Consider the following 21,562-nt stretch of genomic DNA (forward strand, 5'->3'; position numbering starts at 1 on the left):
TGGAATTTTAGATTGTGTGTAGAACGTTAATTATACGTGAAAAACTGTGTCTCAGAAATAACCTGCACTGAAGACTTCATGCTCAAATAATAATTTGAATCTTCAGTAAAACGCACAATATGTATGGAAAAAAATTGCCAGTTTAGAACATCTTTTAACTAGGAAGTTTTGGCAGCATATCTCACTATGTCACTCCAAAACAGGTATCTTTCTTAATTTTCAGGGTCTAAAATTTTAGTTCAGTTTCAGATAACAAGAAATACTATGCCTACAGAAGAAACACTCAACCATGTTTCAGGAAAATACACGAACAGTACAGCTCTTCCTGACTGCTGGAGAGAAAGCAGACTTGGTTCTGCCGAACCAGTGAAAAACAGCATAAGATTTCAAACCCTTCACTAACCATATCCTTCTCCATTATACTTAAGAGGTGGATAAAACAATAAAAAAAGCTGCCACAAAAGCATATGTAAAGATAACACAATTCTTGCAAAGCTGCTTAAATGGCATCTGAAACTACACCATGAAGAACAGTAAAAGGTTTGCCAGTGAAAGCTAAAATAGCATAAAATGCCCTTTCACGAAAGCTCCTCTAGATAGCAAGTTGTATTTTAACTCATTTTGCAGAAGTTATCCTTTCAGAGTCCATCATGGTTAATTCACTTAAGATGATAAATGTATAAAATCATGGAAAGATTCACCCACCAGAAGAAAAGTCAGGTTTCAGGGGAAAAAATGTCTTTTCAGTAGCACTTTCCTGTAATAAAACTTGTCATGCCTCTTAGTGCCCTTGTTTAAACTTGTATGAAAAGCTCCAGTAGATATTTAAAAAAGGAAGAAAAGAAAAAAAAGAAAAGCTAAACACAGTTGTATCTAACACGATACGAAAACGAATTTAAGAAGAAACTGTTTTCTTTGGAAAACTACTTTTTTATACACAATAACACACATGTATGATTAAAACAATTTAAATATTAAATTTATTGGAGACTAATTTGAAATTATACAAAACTGAGCTGGAAGTTTTGTTTGTTTTTTTATAACTCTTACCTTGACTAAGATGTTCATGATAGATAGAGGCCAGGTTGGGAAGATGCTGCTGAAGATGAGATGTTAGCTCTGCATGTGAATTAATCTGTACAAGCTCTTCTTCACAGCCAGATTCTTCCCCATCAAAGTCAGCCATATTTTTCTCTGATTTTGCACTGACTTGAGAACTACTGCAACTGACATCATCTGCACTGAGCATATCATCAACCATATGCCTGTAAAAGAGGAACATTAGAACTGACATTATCAAGTAAGTTCTTCACAGCAGACTAACCAGATGAGAGTTAAAGCATCTTCTGGAAGAAAACTGAAGCATTACTATGCGATCAACTTATACAACACATAGCTTATCCATGTACTGCAATACACAACTGAAGTAATTTAAGTGAACTGTTATCTCTCTACAGCCAAAATCAGGCTGAATCATCTGAATAACAGACTTTCATATAAATTTGAGAAACAACTAAATTTGAGAAACAAATTAAAGGTCTCTCCATCATCATGACTCTGTTGGCTTCTTTAATTTTAGTTAAATAACAGCATTCTACAGAACAACTTTAACATGATATTCAATATTACTCTACTTATTTAATACAAAGACTTGATAAAAAACTAGTCACATTAACAAAACAGACTACTATATAACTATCTGTGATAAGCATCACTCCTGGCAAACAAAATTATCCTGGAGTATAGCAAAACAACCATTCAAATTTCTGATTCGAATATTTTGCCAACATCTTTATTTCTTCTAGTGGAGAAATCAGGAGAAATGTCAAGCTACCTACCCGTCATGATGATGATGGTGATGGTGATGATGGTGGTGATGCTGGGGACCAATGAACTGTCGACAGTTAAATAATTCATTTCCAATAGTTTCTCCAAGGAAGTCTCCTGTATGTGTTATACAAGAATCTTGAGACCCTTGCGAAATGCGAGCAGCGCTCATTTCCCCTGTCATGTCATGGTCTGCATCCTCAGCATGGGAACAGGCATCCAGTATTCTAATTCGATTATCCACAGGAGTTACAGAGTCAGCATTAAAAACATGGTCCTTTCCTGTCCCATTATTTGTACTGTTCCTCTCCGATGCCCCCTGTGAATCTCCCAGACAAATGTCTGTTTGTGATTCCAGTTTCCTGCTTCGTATATCTGTGCTCCTACTGTTTTTCTGGGGATTATGATTCCTATCCTCTTCTTCTTCATCCTCCTCCTCTTTGAGAGCTTCAATATCTGCAATGTCTTCAGACTGCACTTCGCTGCCAGGGCTTTCAGCAGACTGACTTGCATGACTGGAGTTGGCCTCATTACTGGATCCATCACTGTGGCCACTGCTACTACCAGGGCCACTACTGCCATCCTCACCGCTGTTTGCTGTCTCATCAGAGCTTCCTTGCATGGATTCCTGATTTTATTTTATTTTTCCAGATTGGTGGGAAAACAAAACACGATTGAAAATACAAAATTGACAATCATCATCCAAATATTATTCTTCCTTTACATGCGTCAGACCTAAAGTTTTCTTTCATTTTTTTCAGTTTTTTTTTGTTGTTGTTTTTTGTTTTTTTTTCAGTTCCATTGCCAATGACAAAATGCTTTGTGAAAAATCCAGATTTAAGAACTTAATTTCTGTATGATGGAATTCATAATAGGCTGTGGCCATTGCACAGGATCACAGAATCACCAAGTTTGGAAAAGACCTTCAAGATCATCCAGTCCAACTGTCCACCTACCACCCATATTTCCCACTAAACAATGTCCTCAATACAACATCTAAATGTTTCTGGAACACCTCCAGGGACAGCGACCCCACCACCTCCCTGGTCAGCACATTACAGCATCTGACCAAGAAGATTTGGATTACAACTAAAGGTTCCCCACTTATGCACACAAAGCCACATCAGAACATTTTTTCACTCAAAGAACTCAAAACTGTTCAATTTCTGAAAAAAAGTACAGGAAAAAAAAAGATATTTCCATAGCTTGTAACAGGCAATTCAACAACAAAATTCACAGACTAAACTTTAACATGCTTACCTCTGTATCTGAAAGTCGCTGTTGTACATGTTTTGTTCTGTTAATAAGCTGCTCCTCCATTTCAATATCACTACCTCCACTCTGATGGGTGTCGCTGTTGTCACTACTTTGAGGGCTAGCTGCTGGTGACCCTAGTTCAAAATCATGTTTCCTAGTTAATCTGCACTATGTATTAATTGGAATGTACATATTCATAAATCTGCTTCATATGTTGAAATGAAAAACATTCTAGCCACAAACATTTGAACAAGGAAGACAACCCAAACATCCTGAATGCCTCAGCACTAAAAATTCTTTTCAGAACACTATGCATTTTATAACAAAATTTGTATTCAGATAATTTCTTGTGCCAGTATGTAAAACAGATACACCACTTGGTTAGATTCTACGCTAAATATAATTTTCATTTAATTTTCATAGAATACATTTTCAAACTTGTACCAGCTTTTCTTCTACCCAAATAGCTCTATAAGAAACATAGCATGAAATATACAAAACATGGTGTTCTGCTAAATCTATACTTACAAGGCGAAGGGGCTGCTCTTCTGAGATCCTCCTCTGAAGAGAAAAACAGAACGGAAAATCAAGAACTAAAATTCTTTTTGCCAGTCTATAGCTGTCCATCATTCATAAAAATCAGAAGTAAGAAAAGTTAGTTGAACTACAGTATAATGCTTTGGAAGCACCTTTAGTAATGACTGCAGGAAAATACACACTCAAATAGAGAAAAAAACACAGAAATAGCAAGTAATATCAGCAACAAGGTAAAAAACAGATAAACTTTTGTAATATTTGATGTAGCTATAAAATTACAGCTGTTCTCCAGAACAAAAGTAGTTAACCGGTAAGCTGAACTATTCTTTTTTTTTTTTTAAATACATTAATTAATTAATTAATTAACTAATTAAAAATTAATTAATTTATTTAATTAATTAATTAAAATACAAACGAAAGAAAAATAAATACTACATGACGTGATATATAGAGCGGAGTTTGTTCATAGTATCTGGTATGATGATGTGTTTTGGTCTGGGAGATAAATACTGTTAATAACACACAAATGTTTTAGTTGTTGCTGAACAGTACTGTATTTAGAGAGCCAAGGACATTTCAGCTTCTTGAATTATCTTGCCAGAAAGGATACTGGGGAGGACCAAGCTGACCAAACCGGGTCAGCTGATCTAAAGGGTCAAAGGGATACCGCACACAATACTGACATTGATTGGAAAAAACAATCAAACTGAGGGAAACTGACTGGGGAAGGCAGCCTGTGCTCAGAAACTGGCTGGGCATCAGCCAGCGGTGAGCAATTATGGATTGCTTGCTTCGTAAATATAAATAAATAAATACACACATACATACGTACATATGTATGTATGTACTATTATTTCTCTCTTCCGTTTGGATTAGGAAAAGTTTTTATCTCAACTAATTAATTCTACTAATTCTACTTCTTCCTCTCTCTTTCCCCTGTCCCAGGCTGGAGGAGTGAGCAACAGCTCCATGGTACTTAGCAACCTGCTGGGTTAAAACCACAACTTGATGACGAATGCCTTCATCATTATTCTTTATTTTATTTTCTGCTTGAAAAATATGCCAGCAGGACCTTTCATTTATTTATTTATTTTAATACTTCAAGTAAAAAATGGGGGATACATAAATTAAAACTTTAACTACCAGATTGAATGGGATAAATACATACCTTTTTTGTTTCCTATTGGTAGATTAGTACTGAGTAAAGATGCAAAAGAGCTTTGTTTTGACAGCTGAGCTTTAGCTGCTAGTGCATTGTTCCACAGTGCTTTTATAAGCATTGATGCCAAATACAATGTCTACAAAGAAAATCAGGTAACAGTGCCATGAAGAAGCAGCAGGTTTTGTATGCAAAGATATATTGTTAATCTTTCAGTATGCCAATGCTACAAAATAAATGCATCAAAATAAACAAATGGAGAAAAAGAAGAAATATAGTATGGAACATGTTTTAACTTCATGTATAGTATAGACTATTATATCTACTTAATATATTTAATATTTTTATAATATATAAAACTATTTATGATTATGCAGACTTTAAAAGCCTCTGAAAAAAACTGCAGTTGTGAAGCAAGAAAAGCATACAGAAACATGACAGTTTTACTCATGTACATTCTTCTTTTATGCATTAGTGAATATTACTTTCATGCTTTCTTTTTGAATGATAAACACATAACTGCTAATTAAAATACTAACATAATTTCTTGTTGCAGTAATTTTGTTCATCTTTACCTGTTCAGTGTGAGCGCTTGGATGAAGAGTCGAGACTAGGTTAAGGAGATGCCTAAGTGGGACAGGGTCCAAGTTTTTGATCAAAGAAGGGAACAAATCGTGTATGTAACGACTGCAATGCTTCAGCTACAATGTACAAACAGAAAATATAACAAGTTTTACTGTAAAAAAAATATGGATAAAACTGAAACCTTTGCACAAATTCTTAATAAACGTTAGGCCAACAGCTCTAAACATCAGACTTGCAATTTTGACTGAATTTTTACATTCCATGGCAGGCTAAGTTAAATGATATCACATGTAATATCACCACATATCTTCTTTAGTTTTAGATCCAGTAGGAGCTTTGGGCAAAAGAACAAGTTATGTTCGCAGGTTAATTTAAAGAAAACACCTGAAATATTAGTTCATATGTTAAATCTTGAGGAGAATAGTATTTACTATTAGTATTATTTACTATTCAGTAAAAAGGATTAACTGACAAGCAAGTGTTAAGTAATATAAGTCAGAGAGAACTGTCGTGTTTAGGACTTCATGGTAATGCCAAAAAATACAACAGCTAACTACATATTTAAGGATATATGGTGACAGTACACATAAATACTTCTTAGGTTAAACGCTGCTCAAAGTCAAAGAGTTTCATTATGTTCAGAAGGATGCTGGTAACTCTAAAATAATGTCCAAAGATATTCTTGGAAAAAAATCAAACAAACACTGCTAATGTTGGTTATCACAAACACTACAAAAGGGTGTTTTTCTCCTCATTTATTCATTTTACTTTTCCTTCCTGTAGTATACAATATCTATGTAAGGAGTTCATGGGGTACATGTATTTACTGAAACTAGAATGAAATCACGTGGGACCTACACAAGGTTGCATTTAAACATAATGAATATCAGGAACATTCTTAGATAACCTGCTTTAATTCAGAGAATTCTTATGCCAAAACATTAGTTAAAAGAACAAAAAGCAAACAGTTCAAGGTTTTGGACTATATGACCTTTAAAGGTCCCTTCCAACTCTAAGAGCTTCTTCCATGATTCTTTTAGTCCATAGCTGTCACCCTTTCAGACGTTAGAGGTTTAAACCTTTTACATAAAGCAATCCAGGCGTAACTTAATTCAGATATGAAACACATTTTGAAAATATCAAGACATTAAAATGGGCATCTGATCTTTAAAATAAATATCATAATATGGACAATTATATTTTAAAAACATAAGAGAAAAACGTAGAGTGCCAACAGTAGTATGAACTAGCGTATGTGTGAGAATAGCAAAGTTGATTAAGTACCTGCAAGTGCTCTGAAAGTAATGCCTCCTATTTATTTCCACAGAAACAACAACAGATAAAAAGAGAACAGCACTATTTGATACAGCAAATTCCCAGCTGCAAAACACTATTCTTCAACATAATCACCATTAGCTGTGCACTTTCACCACAAATGAACAAAAGCCTGCATCTGCACAGCTATCTGGAACATGGATTGTCTTTCATGTTGTCACTGCTGCAGACACTCACCACCCCACACCTCATGGTGTCTACATGCACTGTTTGGTCTCTATTAAACCTTCAGTGAGTGTCAATGAATGTCAATGGGGGCCATTTTTTATGCCTGGAGGAATTCAGTGACACAACTTTGCATCATACACACTTCCACATCAGATGTGATATTGTCAGATTACCCCTCTGCTGCCATCTGCCACATGGCATTAAAAGGTAACAGAAAACTGTCAAGGAGGTTAAGCCTCCACTGCCATATCATCAACATCCTCCTCTGACATCGTGAGCCAATATCATAAAATTGAAATAATTAACCTGACACAGAAAAATGTTGAAGCCTGTTACAGTGAATATTATAACAAGCACAATGACATTTCGGCTGAATTTCATAATGACAATGGACTACAAAGTTTACAGAATGTTTACAGCAGTATTTGAAACTAAATAGACACTAATACACTGCTGAACAGAGGAAAAAGAAAAAAACTGTAACTCGTGTAAAAGTAAGTTCCAAAGTTCCATGTATCTGTTCTGTCCTTCATTTTGTGTGTATTTTTTTTCTGGAAAACCAACAGTGAAAACTTAAAAGTTTCTTTCTTTTGTGTGGACCTCTTTTTTTTTTTTTTTTTTTTTTTTTTTTTTTTTTTTTTAAAATTAATAAATTTTAAAGGTAGAATGAAACCATGGAAAAAGTTCGTACAGCAGGTTACCAGAATGTCTGATAACTGTATTCAAATGTCCTAAGGAAAAAGAAGCCATCCGTAATTTAAAAGAAACAGCATAATAATAAATGCAAATTAGTAAAATAATGTATTTTTCTGAAGGAAAAAAAAGCTTATCAGAGTTTCCAGTCTACCAAGCAAAAAGTAAAATCTTACTGCATTCTGTAGACTTCAGCACCAGCACTGAAGTACACCTGTGAACTTCACTGTTGCAATTTTCATCATCTGTATCTCACCAAGTAGTGAAGTGCAAGTTATATGAAGAAGGAGCAAGGCAACTTACCACAACAGTAATAATATAATCTTATATTATATAATCTTATAATCTTTGTCCCTATTCTTGGTGAAAACACTATGACTTCAATAAACATAGAAACAGCTTAGTAAAATCTGAGTAACTAATGAAAAAAATTAATTGTGGAAGTTTTCTAAATCAAAATGTGGTAAGCCAAACATTCCAATAAACAAAGAAAAATCCAAGGAACTCAACTTTATGCATGTAAAATAAAATTACCTTGCCATTTTCCGATTTTTGTATTGCTTCTGCAATTATTAAATAAAATCATAATTAAATAAATAAAAACATATACCTGTGCTGCAGCCCAAATACAGTCTATATGTTGAGTACTAAGTCTCCCTTCGGCTGCAAGGAAATTCAGAATCACTTGGCACTGTTTGATGATCTGCAAAGTGAAAACATATTGAGGAAAGATATACTAGAACAAGTTAGGCCTTGATATCCACACCAAAAATGACCGACATAATTTTATACAAACCTCAATGTGTATGTTTGGTCCAAAAATGTGTTCAACTACATTGTTGTTGATAAGCCAGTCTGCAAGCTCTTTTGCAATTGACCTAGAGATGGGAGGGGAGGAAAAAAAAAAAAAAGAAAGAAAAAAAAAAAAAAAAAGGAGGGGAGGAAATATATGTAAAAACTAACTTTCTATAATAAATATCCAGTACTCTTCCCTAGCACACAATTTCATTTAAATTAACATCTATAATTACGGTAAGCATAAAAAAATGTTTCTGAACACAGTACATTCATTCACTGCTCTCTGTAGTTTTACTTCAGTAGGAAGACCAATGCCAAACATCAACATTTCCCATTTATCCCTCTAGATTGACAGCAAACATGTAAACAACAATTATACCAATTTTTTTACTGCTTAGAGTTCAAAGACCACTGTAAGACTACTTTCAGAGACTTTACAGGAAGTTTTTTGATTTAAAAAAGCTGCTATTTCATCTGAGTTTATAATAAAATTCCAAAACAACTACTGAGTTTGCAAATGTAACTAAAGCGATGTAAATGATTTTTATAAGAAAAGCCCTTAAACATTTTTTAGATTTTCCAGAGTAAACAGCAATTCATACAGTTTCAAAAACCTATGTATTTACATTGCCAAACTTACAGATACAGACAGCACACAGATATTTTAAAATCTTCATCTTGTTCCATCCACAGCAATGGACAATCATTGACAATCCATAATGAAATATTCAAACAGAACAAGACAAGGAATCTGAATTTTCCAAAATAAAAGTTATAAATAAAAATTCCAAAACTAACTGCCCAGCCTGGAAACTAGTATATAACCTCCTTTTTATGCATTGTACATTGAAGCGTTTGTTATTCCAGATTTTGGCAATTAGAACACATTTCAGTACTTAAAGTACAGTCCCTAGTTTAAATGATGCTGAAATAAAAGTGCTCTGTCACACAAACAAGAGAGAAGGGGAGAGAATGGGTTTCTCAGAGGAGTACAGGAATAATTATCTTTTACCACTATTACCTGTGCTGCAAATACAGCCACTATTACTGTGGATTACAAAGACTGTCAGTCTTAGAACTACAATAAAATTGTTTTTTTAGGTAAAAAAGGATTTCCCTGCAGGCAATTGAAAATCAAATTCACCTTTTTGCAGCATACTGCCAATTCCACGGTTGTTCTGAACTGTCTGATTGCTACAGATGAATTCCTACACTGCCTCATTCCATTCTAAAGTTCTTTGAAATATGATTTGAAAAAAGTAAGGTCCCCCAGACAGTTATGAACTAACTGGTTTGCAAGATCTGACAATTTAACAACGCTATCATTTGTGACTTGCTAATAAACCGAGGTAGAGGTAGAGTATCTGCTCAGAAAAGAGCTTAAAAAAGGTACATTGGGTCTATTTTGTTTTTATTTAACTTCCAACAGCCTCATTAAATAAATAAAAAAATAAAATTAACCACTACTCATAAAACTTCAGACACCAATCCCAAGCCAAACTTCAGAGTATGCATTTTACATATGCATTCAGAAATCGGTTTGTAACAAAATATGAAGAAACGTTCTCATATGGGATCTTACATATTTTACAGCTGAAGCTGTTATTCGATTGAATATATCTACCAGTATCCCTTGAAGACCAAAATGGCTCTGAACAACACTCTTATCCATCTGCCTCCATGTTGACAAGCAGAAGTGAGTACAGTGGCACTGTCCATATAGCTCAAGAGCTTGTAGCCCTGTGACTTTTCATGCCGTTAGATCACTAGTCTTGGCATTACCCTCAAGACCAGAATAATAGAAAACAGAGTTCTCACAGATTTACTTGTGAAATGTGAGCAATCAGTTTAATTTCTTATGTGAGAAAAATGGTCTTTACTCTTGTTTCATATGTAAACTGCATGGTAGCAAAATAAATGAATTTGTTACTGATGAAGAGCCAATCAACATAAGGACTACAATGTAAGTATTCTGGGAAGTAATAAACCTACAGTGTATACACACTCATAAGGAGCAGTGATGGAATTCAAAATCAAAAATCACCATCTGTCTTACATTACAGTTTCCCAGCCCCACATTCTTGAACACTGAATGTCACTCCCTCCTTTACAGTCAGTTTGCTTCCTACTTAACTCTTACTGCTTTGTACTGCTTTGTCCTACTGTGGTTGAAAGGATCCTGCTACATGACACAGCCAAAAAGCATTAGTTTTCATTCTTCTCATATAAAAGGTAGACAGACCTGGTGACACGACTGAACATACACCCACTGGGTGCAGGAGATCTGAATGGAGACATTTCTGACTATGAAATTTGAAGAAACATAACATGCCTGAAAAACACTTCAGAGTTAACACCAGAGTTATAAGTCAATTGAAGTAATTTTCTTCCAGCACCACTTAGTTTCTTCTGGGATCTGGATTGTTGGATCTGTATCGGTGACAACAAACCCCAGGTAAACACTGCCAGATTCACTGTTATTGCTAATCCGGAAGGACACAAGACACAGTGCTCAGTATGACACAATAGCCATTAGATGCTGTACTCAGAGTTATACGTTGTATTCTGGCTACCTCAAAGAAAAGAAAGAGAACTCTTTCCTGAGTTGGCTCCTACGCCATCTTATTAAAGAAGTATAACAACTCTTCATCTCTAGTCTGCAAGTTTTCTTCTGAGAAATAATGGATTACTCCTCTGAAGGAATGCCCTTTTTTAATACATGTATTCTCAAAGATAAGATTTTTTTTGCCTAGCGGTTTTCCTTGAATGTTTCTTCACACTTGAAAACAGACTGAACACCTTAACTCACAAGCAATTTCAGAACCTCACACAAACAAAAAAGCAGAGCAATCTTGAACAACTTTTTACAACAAACCTAGTAAGTATAATCTTCAGTATTTTCACAGATTTCACTTTGATTTACAGCTATATTAACATTCCTGTATATATAGTCTATATTCTTCAAAAGAAAGAAGTACTCTTTCACAGAATGATTTGCAAATTATTATATGATTACTAGTATGTAATACCACTATATGTCAGATAATCCATAGAGGTATGCTCTTCCCTCTAATATGAAAGCAGCTGTACAAAGAACTGTTCTACAAACAACATATTTAAGCCCTCGACACTTAAGATTTGAGAACATTCACCTTTGAAATAACACGTATCAGCTCTCTGTGGTAGATTTAGTAAAGGCAAAAGGAGAAAATGAAGTGAGGGGAGCAGACATGCTAGTTTAATTGTCTCTAAATCTCTCTCTGGCTGGAAACCTACACAAAATATTGGGCTAGACAACCTCTAGGCTTCATTAATTTCTCCCTAAACTTTTAATAGAATTTACAATCAATTAATGTCTTTTGAAAACAGATGTTCTAGTTCCAAGAAATTGTGTTGAAACTGTGTTAAAATCCTAGAAAGATTTTAAGCTAAGGCTGAGGTGGGATACTTGATAACCACAGAAACATCCAGATTCAGGAACCAATCCCACACCAAAGTAACCCCCCAAAACAAAATCTTATTTACCCAACCAGTCTATTCCCATTACAATCCACCATGCAGCTACAGAAACACATCAGCTCAGTACTGGATAAAATCCAGCAATGTTTCTGAAAAAAACGTAATTCAAAAACTCAAAAAAAAAAAAAAAAAAAAAAAAACCACAGCAAAAACAAGTAGCTTGCAAAGAATGAACACTAACATTTCTTGACTAGATCACTGAAATATAGCCTTTGAATATAATCACAAACAGGAAGAGTTGATCTTAACTATTTAGGGTCAGAAATGTGAACAGCACATAGCAGCCACTTTCCCAACAAACATTCAAGTTCTTTTGTTGTTTTTTTTTTTTTTTTTTATTTTAATCAGCATACATCTCCCTATTTGACAAGCACCAGAAGTATAACACAGTTGAACTACAATGTGTGCCACTAGAAAGAAATACTAGAGAGCTGAGTGAGTAACTACAGTATTCTGTTATTCTGTTTTCAGAAAACCTGGGAAGATCCATATGAACGTGGAAATAGAGAGAGGGGAAAGTGGCTTTTAAAATCAAGTTGCTATAAACTCAATTGGTGAGCCAAGGCAAAATACAAGAATGTACTCAACAAACTAACAAAACAGTAGTGAAGGAAAAAACCAACACAAAACTTGCAGCTTAATATCTGCTTAAGAGAGAAGAGAAAGAAGAAACAATTTAGATCCCTATGTTGACAGGTGATGTGAATTTTTAGTGAGGTCAGTTAGGTTCTAAAATGAGGAGGGAAGTCATCTCAGCTTCAGCCTGAACTCCAAAACTCAAATTCCTGGCCTGCAAAGTGCTGATATTGCTGTTTTCACAAACCAACAGTTCCTCATTAAGGAAAAGAAGACTACTTTCTCCTCTTACAGTCCATATAGGAAAAAAATCATTCTCTCCATTAAGAAAATGACCAGTTTTCAGAAAGTCACATCAGTCAAATAGTTTTAGATATCACTATTCAAAACCAAGAAGACTCTTTTATTCAATCTCATTGCTTTACCTCTGGTAAATTTCACATTCCTCAAAACCCATATTCCTCAATACCCTAGATAGTGCCTTAGATATTGGTATTATTTTATTATTTTGATACCAAAAATTAGATTCTAACTTAAAAACCAGGAACACCAAAATTACAGGTATCATTCTGATGGATAAAGTTGAGTCAGCAAGACACAGCACGCAGCTGGACAGTATCAATCAGCACGAACCCTCAACCCTGCAGAAGACAAGTCAAGTATACTGAATGTAAAAAGACATGCAAATATCTACAGCTAGAGAACAGATTTCCCTTAGTTTTCTGCTGCTTCCCAGTGAAAGCTGTAAAATCCAACATTCTCCCTAGGCAAAAAATACTTCAGCTTGTCTTACAGAAAAATCTGCAATCCATGCAGATAAAGGCGGGAAGCTACTGTTGCAAAATATTTGCAAAAAAAAATCTGATACTTCCATACAGGAGGAAGAGCTAGAACTACCTTGTAGCTCTTAAAAGGAAAAAAAAAAAAAAAAAAAAAAAAAAAAAAAAAAAGATACCTCCTGCAAACCCACCTTATAAAGATATAGAAGCAGAAACTGCAAAGGTTGACAGTTCCAAATGCATCTGAAAAAGTCAAAACACATAAGTGGGAAGACCACAAATAATGGAAAACATCTTTCTTTGATAAATCTGCAGAGGCTACAAAGGTACAAAATAAATAAGACTTCTCCTCTGACCAAGGAAAAAAAATAAGATTGAAGTGCTTTCCTTTTGCTGTCAATTCCACAAGCGCTTTCTGATCCAAAAATTTCTCATGAATTAAGTCTAGTGAGAGAGAAGCTTTGTACTGAAAGAACTGCAGAAGAAAGACATTTTTCCCCATCCTTCTGTGTCAAACTTTTGTGATTATTTGGCCGGCAAAATAATAGGATACGTGATTCCAAAATGTGAATACAAGTAGCAACACTTGGTATTGATTTGTACCCAATTTGTCAGGTAAAATATCAGAATGACTGGAATTCAAATTAGAAAAAAAATCACATACTACAAACATGGGAAAAAAGGTATTCTGTTAACAATGCATTCCTTTCAAATGACATGCTTACAGATGCCCTTGCCAAGAAAGTAATATCCCAGAGGAGAACTTGACAATTTCCTTTAGCTTTAAGATAACTGATCTTTTTCCACAGTACATCTACTCTTCTTCAGGGAAATTTAACACCCTCTTTTTTGTGCTCCTCAATTTGTTACTACTTGTTAAACAATTCACTCACAATGTATTTCACAAAATAAACCAAGAAACACCTCAGTTTCAGATTCATAGCATGAAGCAAGGAGGAGAAAGAATGGATAAAACATGTTTGCCCGTCCCAGAGTAACAATACACCATGAACTGGCAGTACAAGACTGAAAACACCCCAGTCAACCAAGCCACCTCACTTAAAATCTTTCTACTGCATAACCTAAAAGCTAGTTTTATTCCTGCAGTATTTGCTTCTACTGATATCGAACGAAAGGCTTTGGAAAAAAACCACACCTGCTAGGGCACAAATAATTTATTAGAATACTGCAAATATTGAGAAATGTACATTTGCTTAGTGAAATTGCGTTCAGGTTTCACCAGATTATAGTGAGATATTTACATCACACTCGAAGGTAATTCTATTTTTTTTTTCCTGATACTATGTATCAAAATTCACTTCTAAATAAATGGATGTCATGTTCCAATAAACAGACTCATGTCCACCTATTCATTTAATGATGAATGACTTGAACAAAAAGACTGCAAGCAGTCTTCGGTTTGTATTCTCAAGGTATTTCCACATTTTTCTGGAAGCAAAAATATCATAGATTCTCATTCTTTTTAGAGTATCAACTTATTAACACAAATTCCACAAAGCATTTAAGTTGCTATTCACATGAACTTCACAACACTGCAATCAAAAACTGCAATAGGACTGCTGCTAGAGCTAAATAAGCAAGTGTTAAAGAAAACCAACTAACTACATAAAAAAAGGAAGCCAACTGCTGCTGTCATACACACTGCTAACATGGAAAAGATACTGGAGGTTGTGTGCATCTAGTGAAACAAGATAAACATGTGGATACAATCCCTAAGGTATGAGGAAAGTACCTATTTTAAGTAAAATCCTATGTTTTAGAGAATTTGTCTAGGAATTCAAAAGAATGCTTATTTCAGCCACCTAAATAGAAAATTTTGTCTAAATCATAAACAGTTCTAATGTTAAGTTTAAAGCTGTCCAAACATAATACATTTCCTTAATGGAATACAATCCCACGCATTAAACTTCACAGAGATTTATAGGAGTTGTGTTTAAAATTGTTACACTCACCTGAAAGGGATTTTGGAAAAAAAAAAAAAAAAAGAAAAAACAAGCAACAAAAACCTGTTCTAAAAGCACTTTCTCACAAAATTTGGAAAACTAGTAACAAGAATGGGTGCCAGTGACAGAAAAACAAGTCTTAGTTAACTACAATATTAGAAGCAATGAAATGACAGCAAAAATACTACTTGGATATGAGTTAGCTAGTTCATATTTATACTTCATAGCTGTTACAGGAATTTATTATTTCATAATCTACATTTTCCTAAAGGTTACCTTATCTCCTTCAAAAAAAACAGTAAAAAAATCCACAAACATTTAGTAATACTTCAGAAATAACCATTTAAAAACATTTATTACACCCCGATAAAAATATTTCTCACAAACAGCTCAGATGATCAGATTCCCAATGTTTTAAATCTACAACAATACAGAACTGCAATCATACAGAGCAGTTGAAGTATGTAATATTCCTACTTACGTTTCTGTGTCTGAAACTAATGACTCATTATTACAGACATCATTGAAGGTATGAAGTTGATTCTATAGTTAGAAAAAGGAAGAAGAAAATAAAATGTTATCTAAATATGTTGTAAAGTAGTTCTGCTATATTTATAAATAATATTAGTAACAGAAAAGACATCTTTATAGTTCTTGCAGTGATTTTAAGTAAACTCAAAAATTTAAACACGCACTCTAGCAGGCAAGCAGGATTGGTCTTACTTATTTATTCATTCTTTTAAATCAACAATTCTTTTACTAAACCAGTTAAACAGTGTTAGAAAACTGTCCTCAACAGAAATCAAATGAAGGCATCTGGTAGTATCATTGCACGTAGCTCTTCATGAGTAATGAAACACACACTCTTAACAGAGGCTTCAGGATGAGTCTCTGTATCATTACGGAACTTACTACAACAGTAAAGACCTCATTATTGGTAATGTGGCAAAAAAAAAAGTCTACAAAGTGAGTTAAAATTTCAATATTCATAAAAATAGTGGAGGTTTTTTTTAATTTTTAACAAGATGTCTTAAAGAAATCAACCTGTTAAAGGATCACGTCTCTCATGTTCTTTCTCACATTTATAAAACACCTCAGTAAATACGTCCATGAACCAAAACCTTTTCTGACTGTATACTAATCGTAATTTTGTTCAGGTTGCTAAAATTTATTGTTAATACCCTCAAAAGCCAAGAATTCTGAAAAGCTATATTTGATAGTGGGTTTAGTTAGTTTGTTGTCAAATTGTAATGCCTTACTCTATTTACAGGAAAGCAATTTTATTTGTTACAAAAGTGTATTAACTCCATGCTCTGAAACTACAAATAAACTTATTGACAGAACTGCCTCATATCACTATCAAGTTATTTCAACCTTCTCCTATTGTTAATTTAAGGAGATTGGAATAACTTGGTGCAGAATAGCTTGCATTATTGCCATCTATAAGAAGATAAAGCTGTCTTCAGAAGCATAAGCCCACTACCATGATCTAAAACTTAGTTCAATGCTGCATGAGAAAAGCGAATCGTTTCAATACCTGAATGTTATGATAGAGGAGGATGACAGAGTACACTAGCAGAACTGGAATTTTAAAATAAAAACTACACACAGATTTGACAAGTATGTTTTGCAGAAACTACAGACTGCAAATCCCAAGGCTGTCAATTATACAGACTAAACAATTTTTTTATGCACCTTTAAACATTTGGAATTTCTCTAGTATTTAGAAAAGCTTTCCATAAGAAATTCCTCTGGAGAAGTGCTCTCAAAGAAAATAATGAGATAGCTTTAATTATCTATTGTACAACTTGACATTATTGGATGAAACCATACTGGTTTTCCTCTGTGTTTGTAAGTTAAGGACTTTTAATAAAAAATACTCATTTCAAATGAAAAGAATAAAATTCCCATGAGCTTTCTCTTTCCCTCAGCTTCAACCTTCCAGAAACACAGGTGGCTCTGCGACCAATTATTTACATGAACATATTTTCAACATTTAAAGTTATGTAATAAAGCTTATTTGTTGATTTGTCATTTTAAAAAAAAGGCATTGCAATGGAATTTTTGAAATTCCGATCAAACTTGTCGCTTCACTTCATCAAAAGGGTTATTCTTTTCTTCCTTGCTACAACTCAAGATCATGCGCTCCATAATTCTGTTGACAGTTAATCTCCTTCAAACTGTACACAAATATTTATACCTAATCCCAAAAATTTTAAGAGGGGAAAAAAGGTGTTTTTTAAGAAACAAAATTGAATATGAGTAAAAATTAGTGAGACATGCAAGCTAGATTATGCAATGATTAACAAATAAGTTATTAATAGTAATTTTCAACGAAATACAGGATATGTTGTTTTTTTTTTTTTCCAGTGAAACATGGAACAGAACTTAACAAACAAGTTGACTGATTAGAACTGGGTCAAATAAAGTGAAAGGTAACTGGAGTTTCTGAATACATTTTCAAATTGATCAGAAAGTGAGAGTATCAAAGTATGACTATCACCAATTTTAAATCTATGGTCACATGTTGACTCAAATTTCCCATACAGAATTCTTATCCAAAGGAATTTTGTCAAAAGGTGACATTTATTATATTTGCAGGTTCATATGATTTCAACAACTAAAGACTTAGATTTTTGACATAACAGTGCAATACAAAGTACATATGGGAAAGTGATGCACCACCTTGTTCTCACTCACCTGGTAAAAAAGTTTTCACTTCATGATATGTTATCATTAAATGTCAAAGACAATAACATTTTTCAATTTTTTGTGATATATATGAAAGACTTCAAGAAACTGAAGACACCTCTGCCCAGACATTCAATCCATCTAATAAAGATGTTCTGGTTACTGAGTACAACAGAAGGAAAACAAAGAAAGCTAAGAATGGAAAGCAATCTCCCTAGCTACTCGTGTGTCATGGTCCAGTCATCAAGGGAAATTAAACTTTCTACACAGGAAACCAATGCAGGAAGAAATAAATGTGCACTGTCTAATTTCTGTACTGATTTTTATTTTTTCCTGGGAAAATCCTATAACGCTACATTTCTATCTTCACTAAAAACCTGGAAAAAAAAAAGAATGTCCAGATAAGTTATGAATATTTATTCCTACATATTTAAGTTAATTTCTAACTAAGTAGAAGAATTTGGAAATAAAAAAAGAAAAGAATCCTATCTGTGATACAATAGCAGACACAGAAAAGGGAACTTAGGAACTGAATGACAGGGAAATGAAACTAAAGTGGGACAAGGTAAAAACTTCTGGTGTATCTTGGTTTTCTGTAGCTATTTCCAATTTGAAATTCAACCACTCAAGCTTCGTCTTTGCTAAAATTAACCTGCAAGTGTCTATCTCCAACCTTGTTTTGTAAATAAGAACTTAAGTCAGATGATATGACACATTATGTATACACTACTCCTCAAGAGAGGTAAGTCTGTATTTGGTGGTAAGCAGATACAATCCCCGTACGCCATACAGCATGTATTCTGTGAGTCTCAAGAGTTTCCATGGAACTGAAAGGTTTAATTTTAGGACTGGTCATGTCAGACCAAATAGACCAAAACCAAATCCTCAGTTTTAGACAAATAAAAGTTGAAGAATGGAAAATATTTTGCAGTTTTCTTTATTCTAAAGTCTTGAATACAAAATGGAAAGCTGAAATTGCATTGATTGGGTAGAATAATTCAATGAAATTACTTTGACAAATTCTAGCCACCAAAGTCATGAGTAGAAAAGAAAACTTCATAAAAGTAGTCAAGAGAGCATATCAGTAAAAGACAAGATTGTGTGAAAACACTAAGTGGTTTCATGATATTTTTGCAAACAGATCCTTGTTTGCAGTCAAACTTCCTGTAAATTTTGGCTCAAATTTCACAGATCTGGCAATTAAAACTGCTCCTGGCAAAGCAAATAAACTAAATGAACCAAAGCTCAAAAGTCAAGAAAAAGCGTTAGATGCCTCCAAAGATTCTTCCATGAGATCTTTAAAAATAGAACCAAAAAAGAAAATTCCCCATGATTTGAATGAAAAAGAATAATGACTTGTCTCTGAGTTCCAAGTAGTTTTATAGACTATTTATATAAAAAAGACTCAATAATTTATTAAAAAACAACATAACAGAGTTTTTTTTCACATGCTGAAACCTATTTGCTTTAGTCGAAAAATACTGCAAAATGTTGCTTTTGATAATATCTGTTGCTAAAAATCTCACTTTGTCACTCAACAACCATTGATTGCAATATGTCAAACCGTAACTATTTAAAGAGACACAATTTAACATTCCCCTAAAAGAACAAAATGCATAAAGATTAAACTCATGCATTCGTTTTGCATATGGATATGCACAAAGTAGCTGACAAAATCAACCGCTCAAAACTGAAGTGCTACGGTAATAACACAATGTAACTCAAACACTGGAGATTTACTCTTAAACCAGTGATACTAGAAATTACATTTTCCAAATCAATACAGAATAAAATTTCAAAAAGTGTGGCAGAGGGAAATTCCTTCCACATCCAAGCAATGACCATATTTTTAAATATATCTACGAGGTATGTTAAGAGATCTGTAACTCTACAAACATTAATGTAAATGGCAATGAAAAATCCAAACAAAAACAGACGCTGTATTTCCAGCCTAGGACTTCACAATCCTCCCAAGTTTTTGCACTATACAAAACAAACCTGAAAATTCACTTTATACTAATGAGGACAGAAAATCAGAATTCAAGCATCATGCATACTATGAATAGCATTTATGCAAAGTCAAAAATTATCTATGCATATAAACAGTAACAAATACACACTATCATTATTTCTTCTAAAGGTTAAAATTCTCTGTAGTTTGCTTTAGCATCTCTATTGAGTTAACTGTCTTATGTTTTCTACTATATAAGTGCAAAACTAAATAACAATGGATTTGGGTACAAGAAGTACAGAATCTCTTAAAATAGCATTTAATACTGCATGGATATAATTTACATATTTTTTTTAAATGTAGGAGGTCATGCGTCAACGCAAATTAATTACTGGTGTTTTTAAACAAAAATACACATATTCTAATGGAAAACACAGGTTTTTTTAAATTTTAAATTAACATTGTTATTTTAAATATTTAAATTGGTCAAAAATGCAACTGTAAATAATTCTACGTATAACTACAGTGAAAAGTAAAATGAAATCTACGTAAACCTGTCTTGTATTTACTGACACTCAGTGATGAGCAGAATAATTGAGTGACACTTTGTAATCTAATAGAGAAGAAGTTAAATGTGTCCAGAAAAGACTGCAAATCATTCAACCATTCTATAACATTTCGTCTCTATTCATCGTTTTTTCTATTAAGGCGGACACGACAATAAGTCTTATAAATCTTATATTTAAGATTGTCAAACAAACCCAAAAACTGAGAAGACTCAGATTAGTAACGTTCACTTCTGTCCCAGTATGACTTGAATGCATATGTTGGAAACAATGACTGACAAAGGATGCACAATGTACACTGACTAGTGATGTGCACAACATTTCCACGGGAAAGACAAAACTGAGGATTTTTGTTTTAAATGTACTTATATTTTTTGCTGTATATATTGATCTTCTCAATTCAATTTCTGTTAATTGATGCAGAAATGCACTCTCTTGATTAAGAGACTATACAAAACAAACAGGAAAACGGTACATATGATACAGAGAGGCAGCCAATTACAGTAATCAAAACAGTGCGAAGGTGAAAATCAAAACATTGCTTTGTGGTAAGCAACAAATATAGCCATGTCAAGGGATTTAATTTCACACAGCTGACACAAAACATATTTAAAACACAGTTGTGTTTAGGATGGTAAATTGTTCAGGGAATACTTTACACTCATATCTCTCAGTGAACCATTCACAACCACGACTATAACTTCCTAATATTGCATAGATTAGGATTCCGCTGTTTTCACACATTAAAAAAAAAAAAAAAAAAAAAACCTGAAAAACAAGTCAGAAATTTGTAAGGCACAAAAAGACATTTTCTTCTAAAAATTATTATATTTTTAAAAGAGTTCTTACTGTTATTTGACTCAGCCCAGCCAATCTCATTGTTAGAGTTGGAGACATAAAGTATTTAAACGCAAGATCAAGACTTTCTTTATCAAAGCACAAAGCAGTATCCAGTGGCTCTTTAACTGTGCTCCACATTAAATCTGCCATGTTCCGGGCTGCACTCTGTCGTAACTCCTGGTCTGATAGTTTACATAAATACCTAGAATAAATTACAAAAGGAAGAATAGAAAAAAGAATGTGATTCAAACTAGAACACTCCTGAAATACATCTGGATTATAGCAAGTACGTATTTCCAACAGCCCTAAGAGTACTA

The 21,562-nt window shown here is 33.7% G+C and overlaps 1 protein-coding gene across 1 annotated transcript in view; it reads right to left on the bottom strand.

Moving 5' to 3' along the window:
• USP34 (ubiquitin specific peptidase 34) overlaps positions 1–21,562 on the bottom strand; it is a 122,846-nt gene that overhangs the window by 61,831 nt on the left and 39,453 nt on the right. The window contains exons 7-16 of the mRNA XM_042875357.1: positions 21,255–21,447; positions 15,679–15,740; positions 8,358–8,439; positions 8,172–8,264; positions 5,356–5,481; positions 4,790–4,919; positions 3,613–3,645; positions 3,088–3,218; positions 1,839–2,455; positions 1,051–1,265 (exon numbers count right to left, since the gene is read on the bottom strand). Of these exons, the coding sequence (XP_042731291.1) occupies positions 1,051–1,265; positions 1,839–2,455; positions 3,088–3,218; positions 3,613–3,645; positions 4,790–4,919; positions 5,356–5,481; positions 8,172–8,264; positions 8,358–8,439; positions 15,679–15,740; positions 21,255–21,447 (1,682 nt within the window). The remainder of the gene's footprint in view (positions 1–1,050; positions 1,266–1,838; positions 2,456–3,087; positions 3,219–3,612; positions 3,646–4,789; positions 4,920–5,355; positions 5,482–8,171; positions 8,265–8,357; positions 8,440–15,678; positions 15,741–21,254; positions 21,448–21,562) is intronic.

The sequence above is a fragment of the Lagopus leucura genome, unplaced genomic scaffold (assembly GCF_019238085.1).
Source record: "Lagopus leucura isolate 7727_CA_CO unplaced genomic scaffold, USGS_WTPT01 Super-Scaffold_73, whole genome shotgun sequence".
Taxonomy (NCBI): Eukaryota; Metazoa; Chordata; class Aves; order Galliformes; family Phasianidae; genus Lagopus; species Lagopus leucura.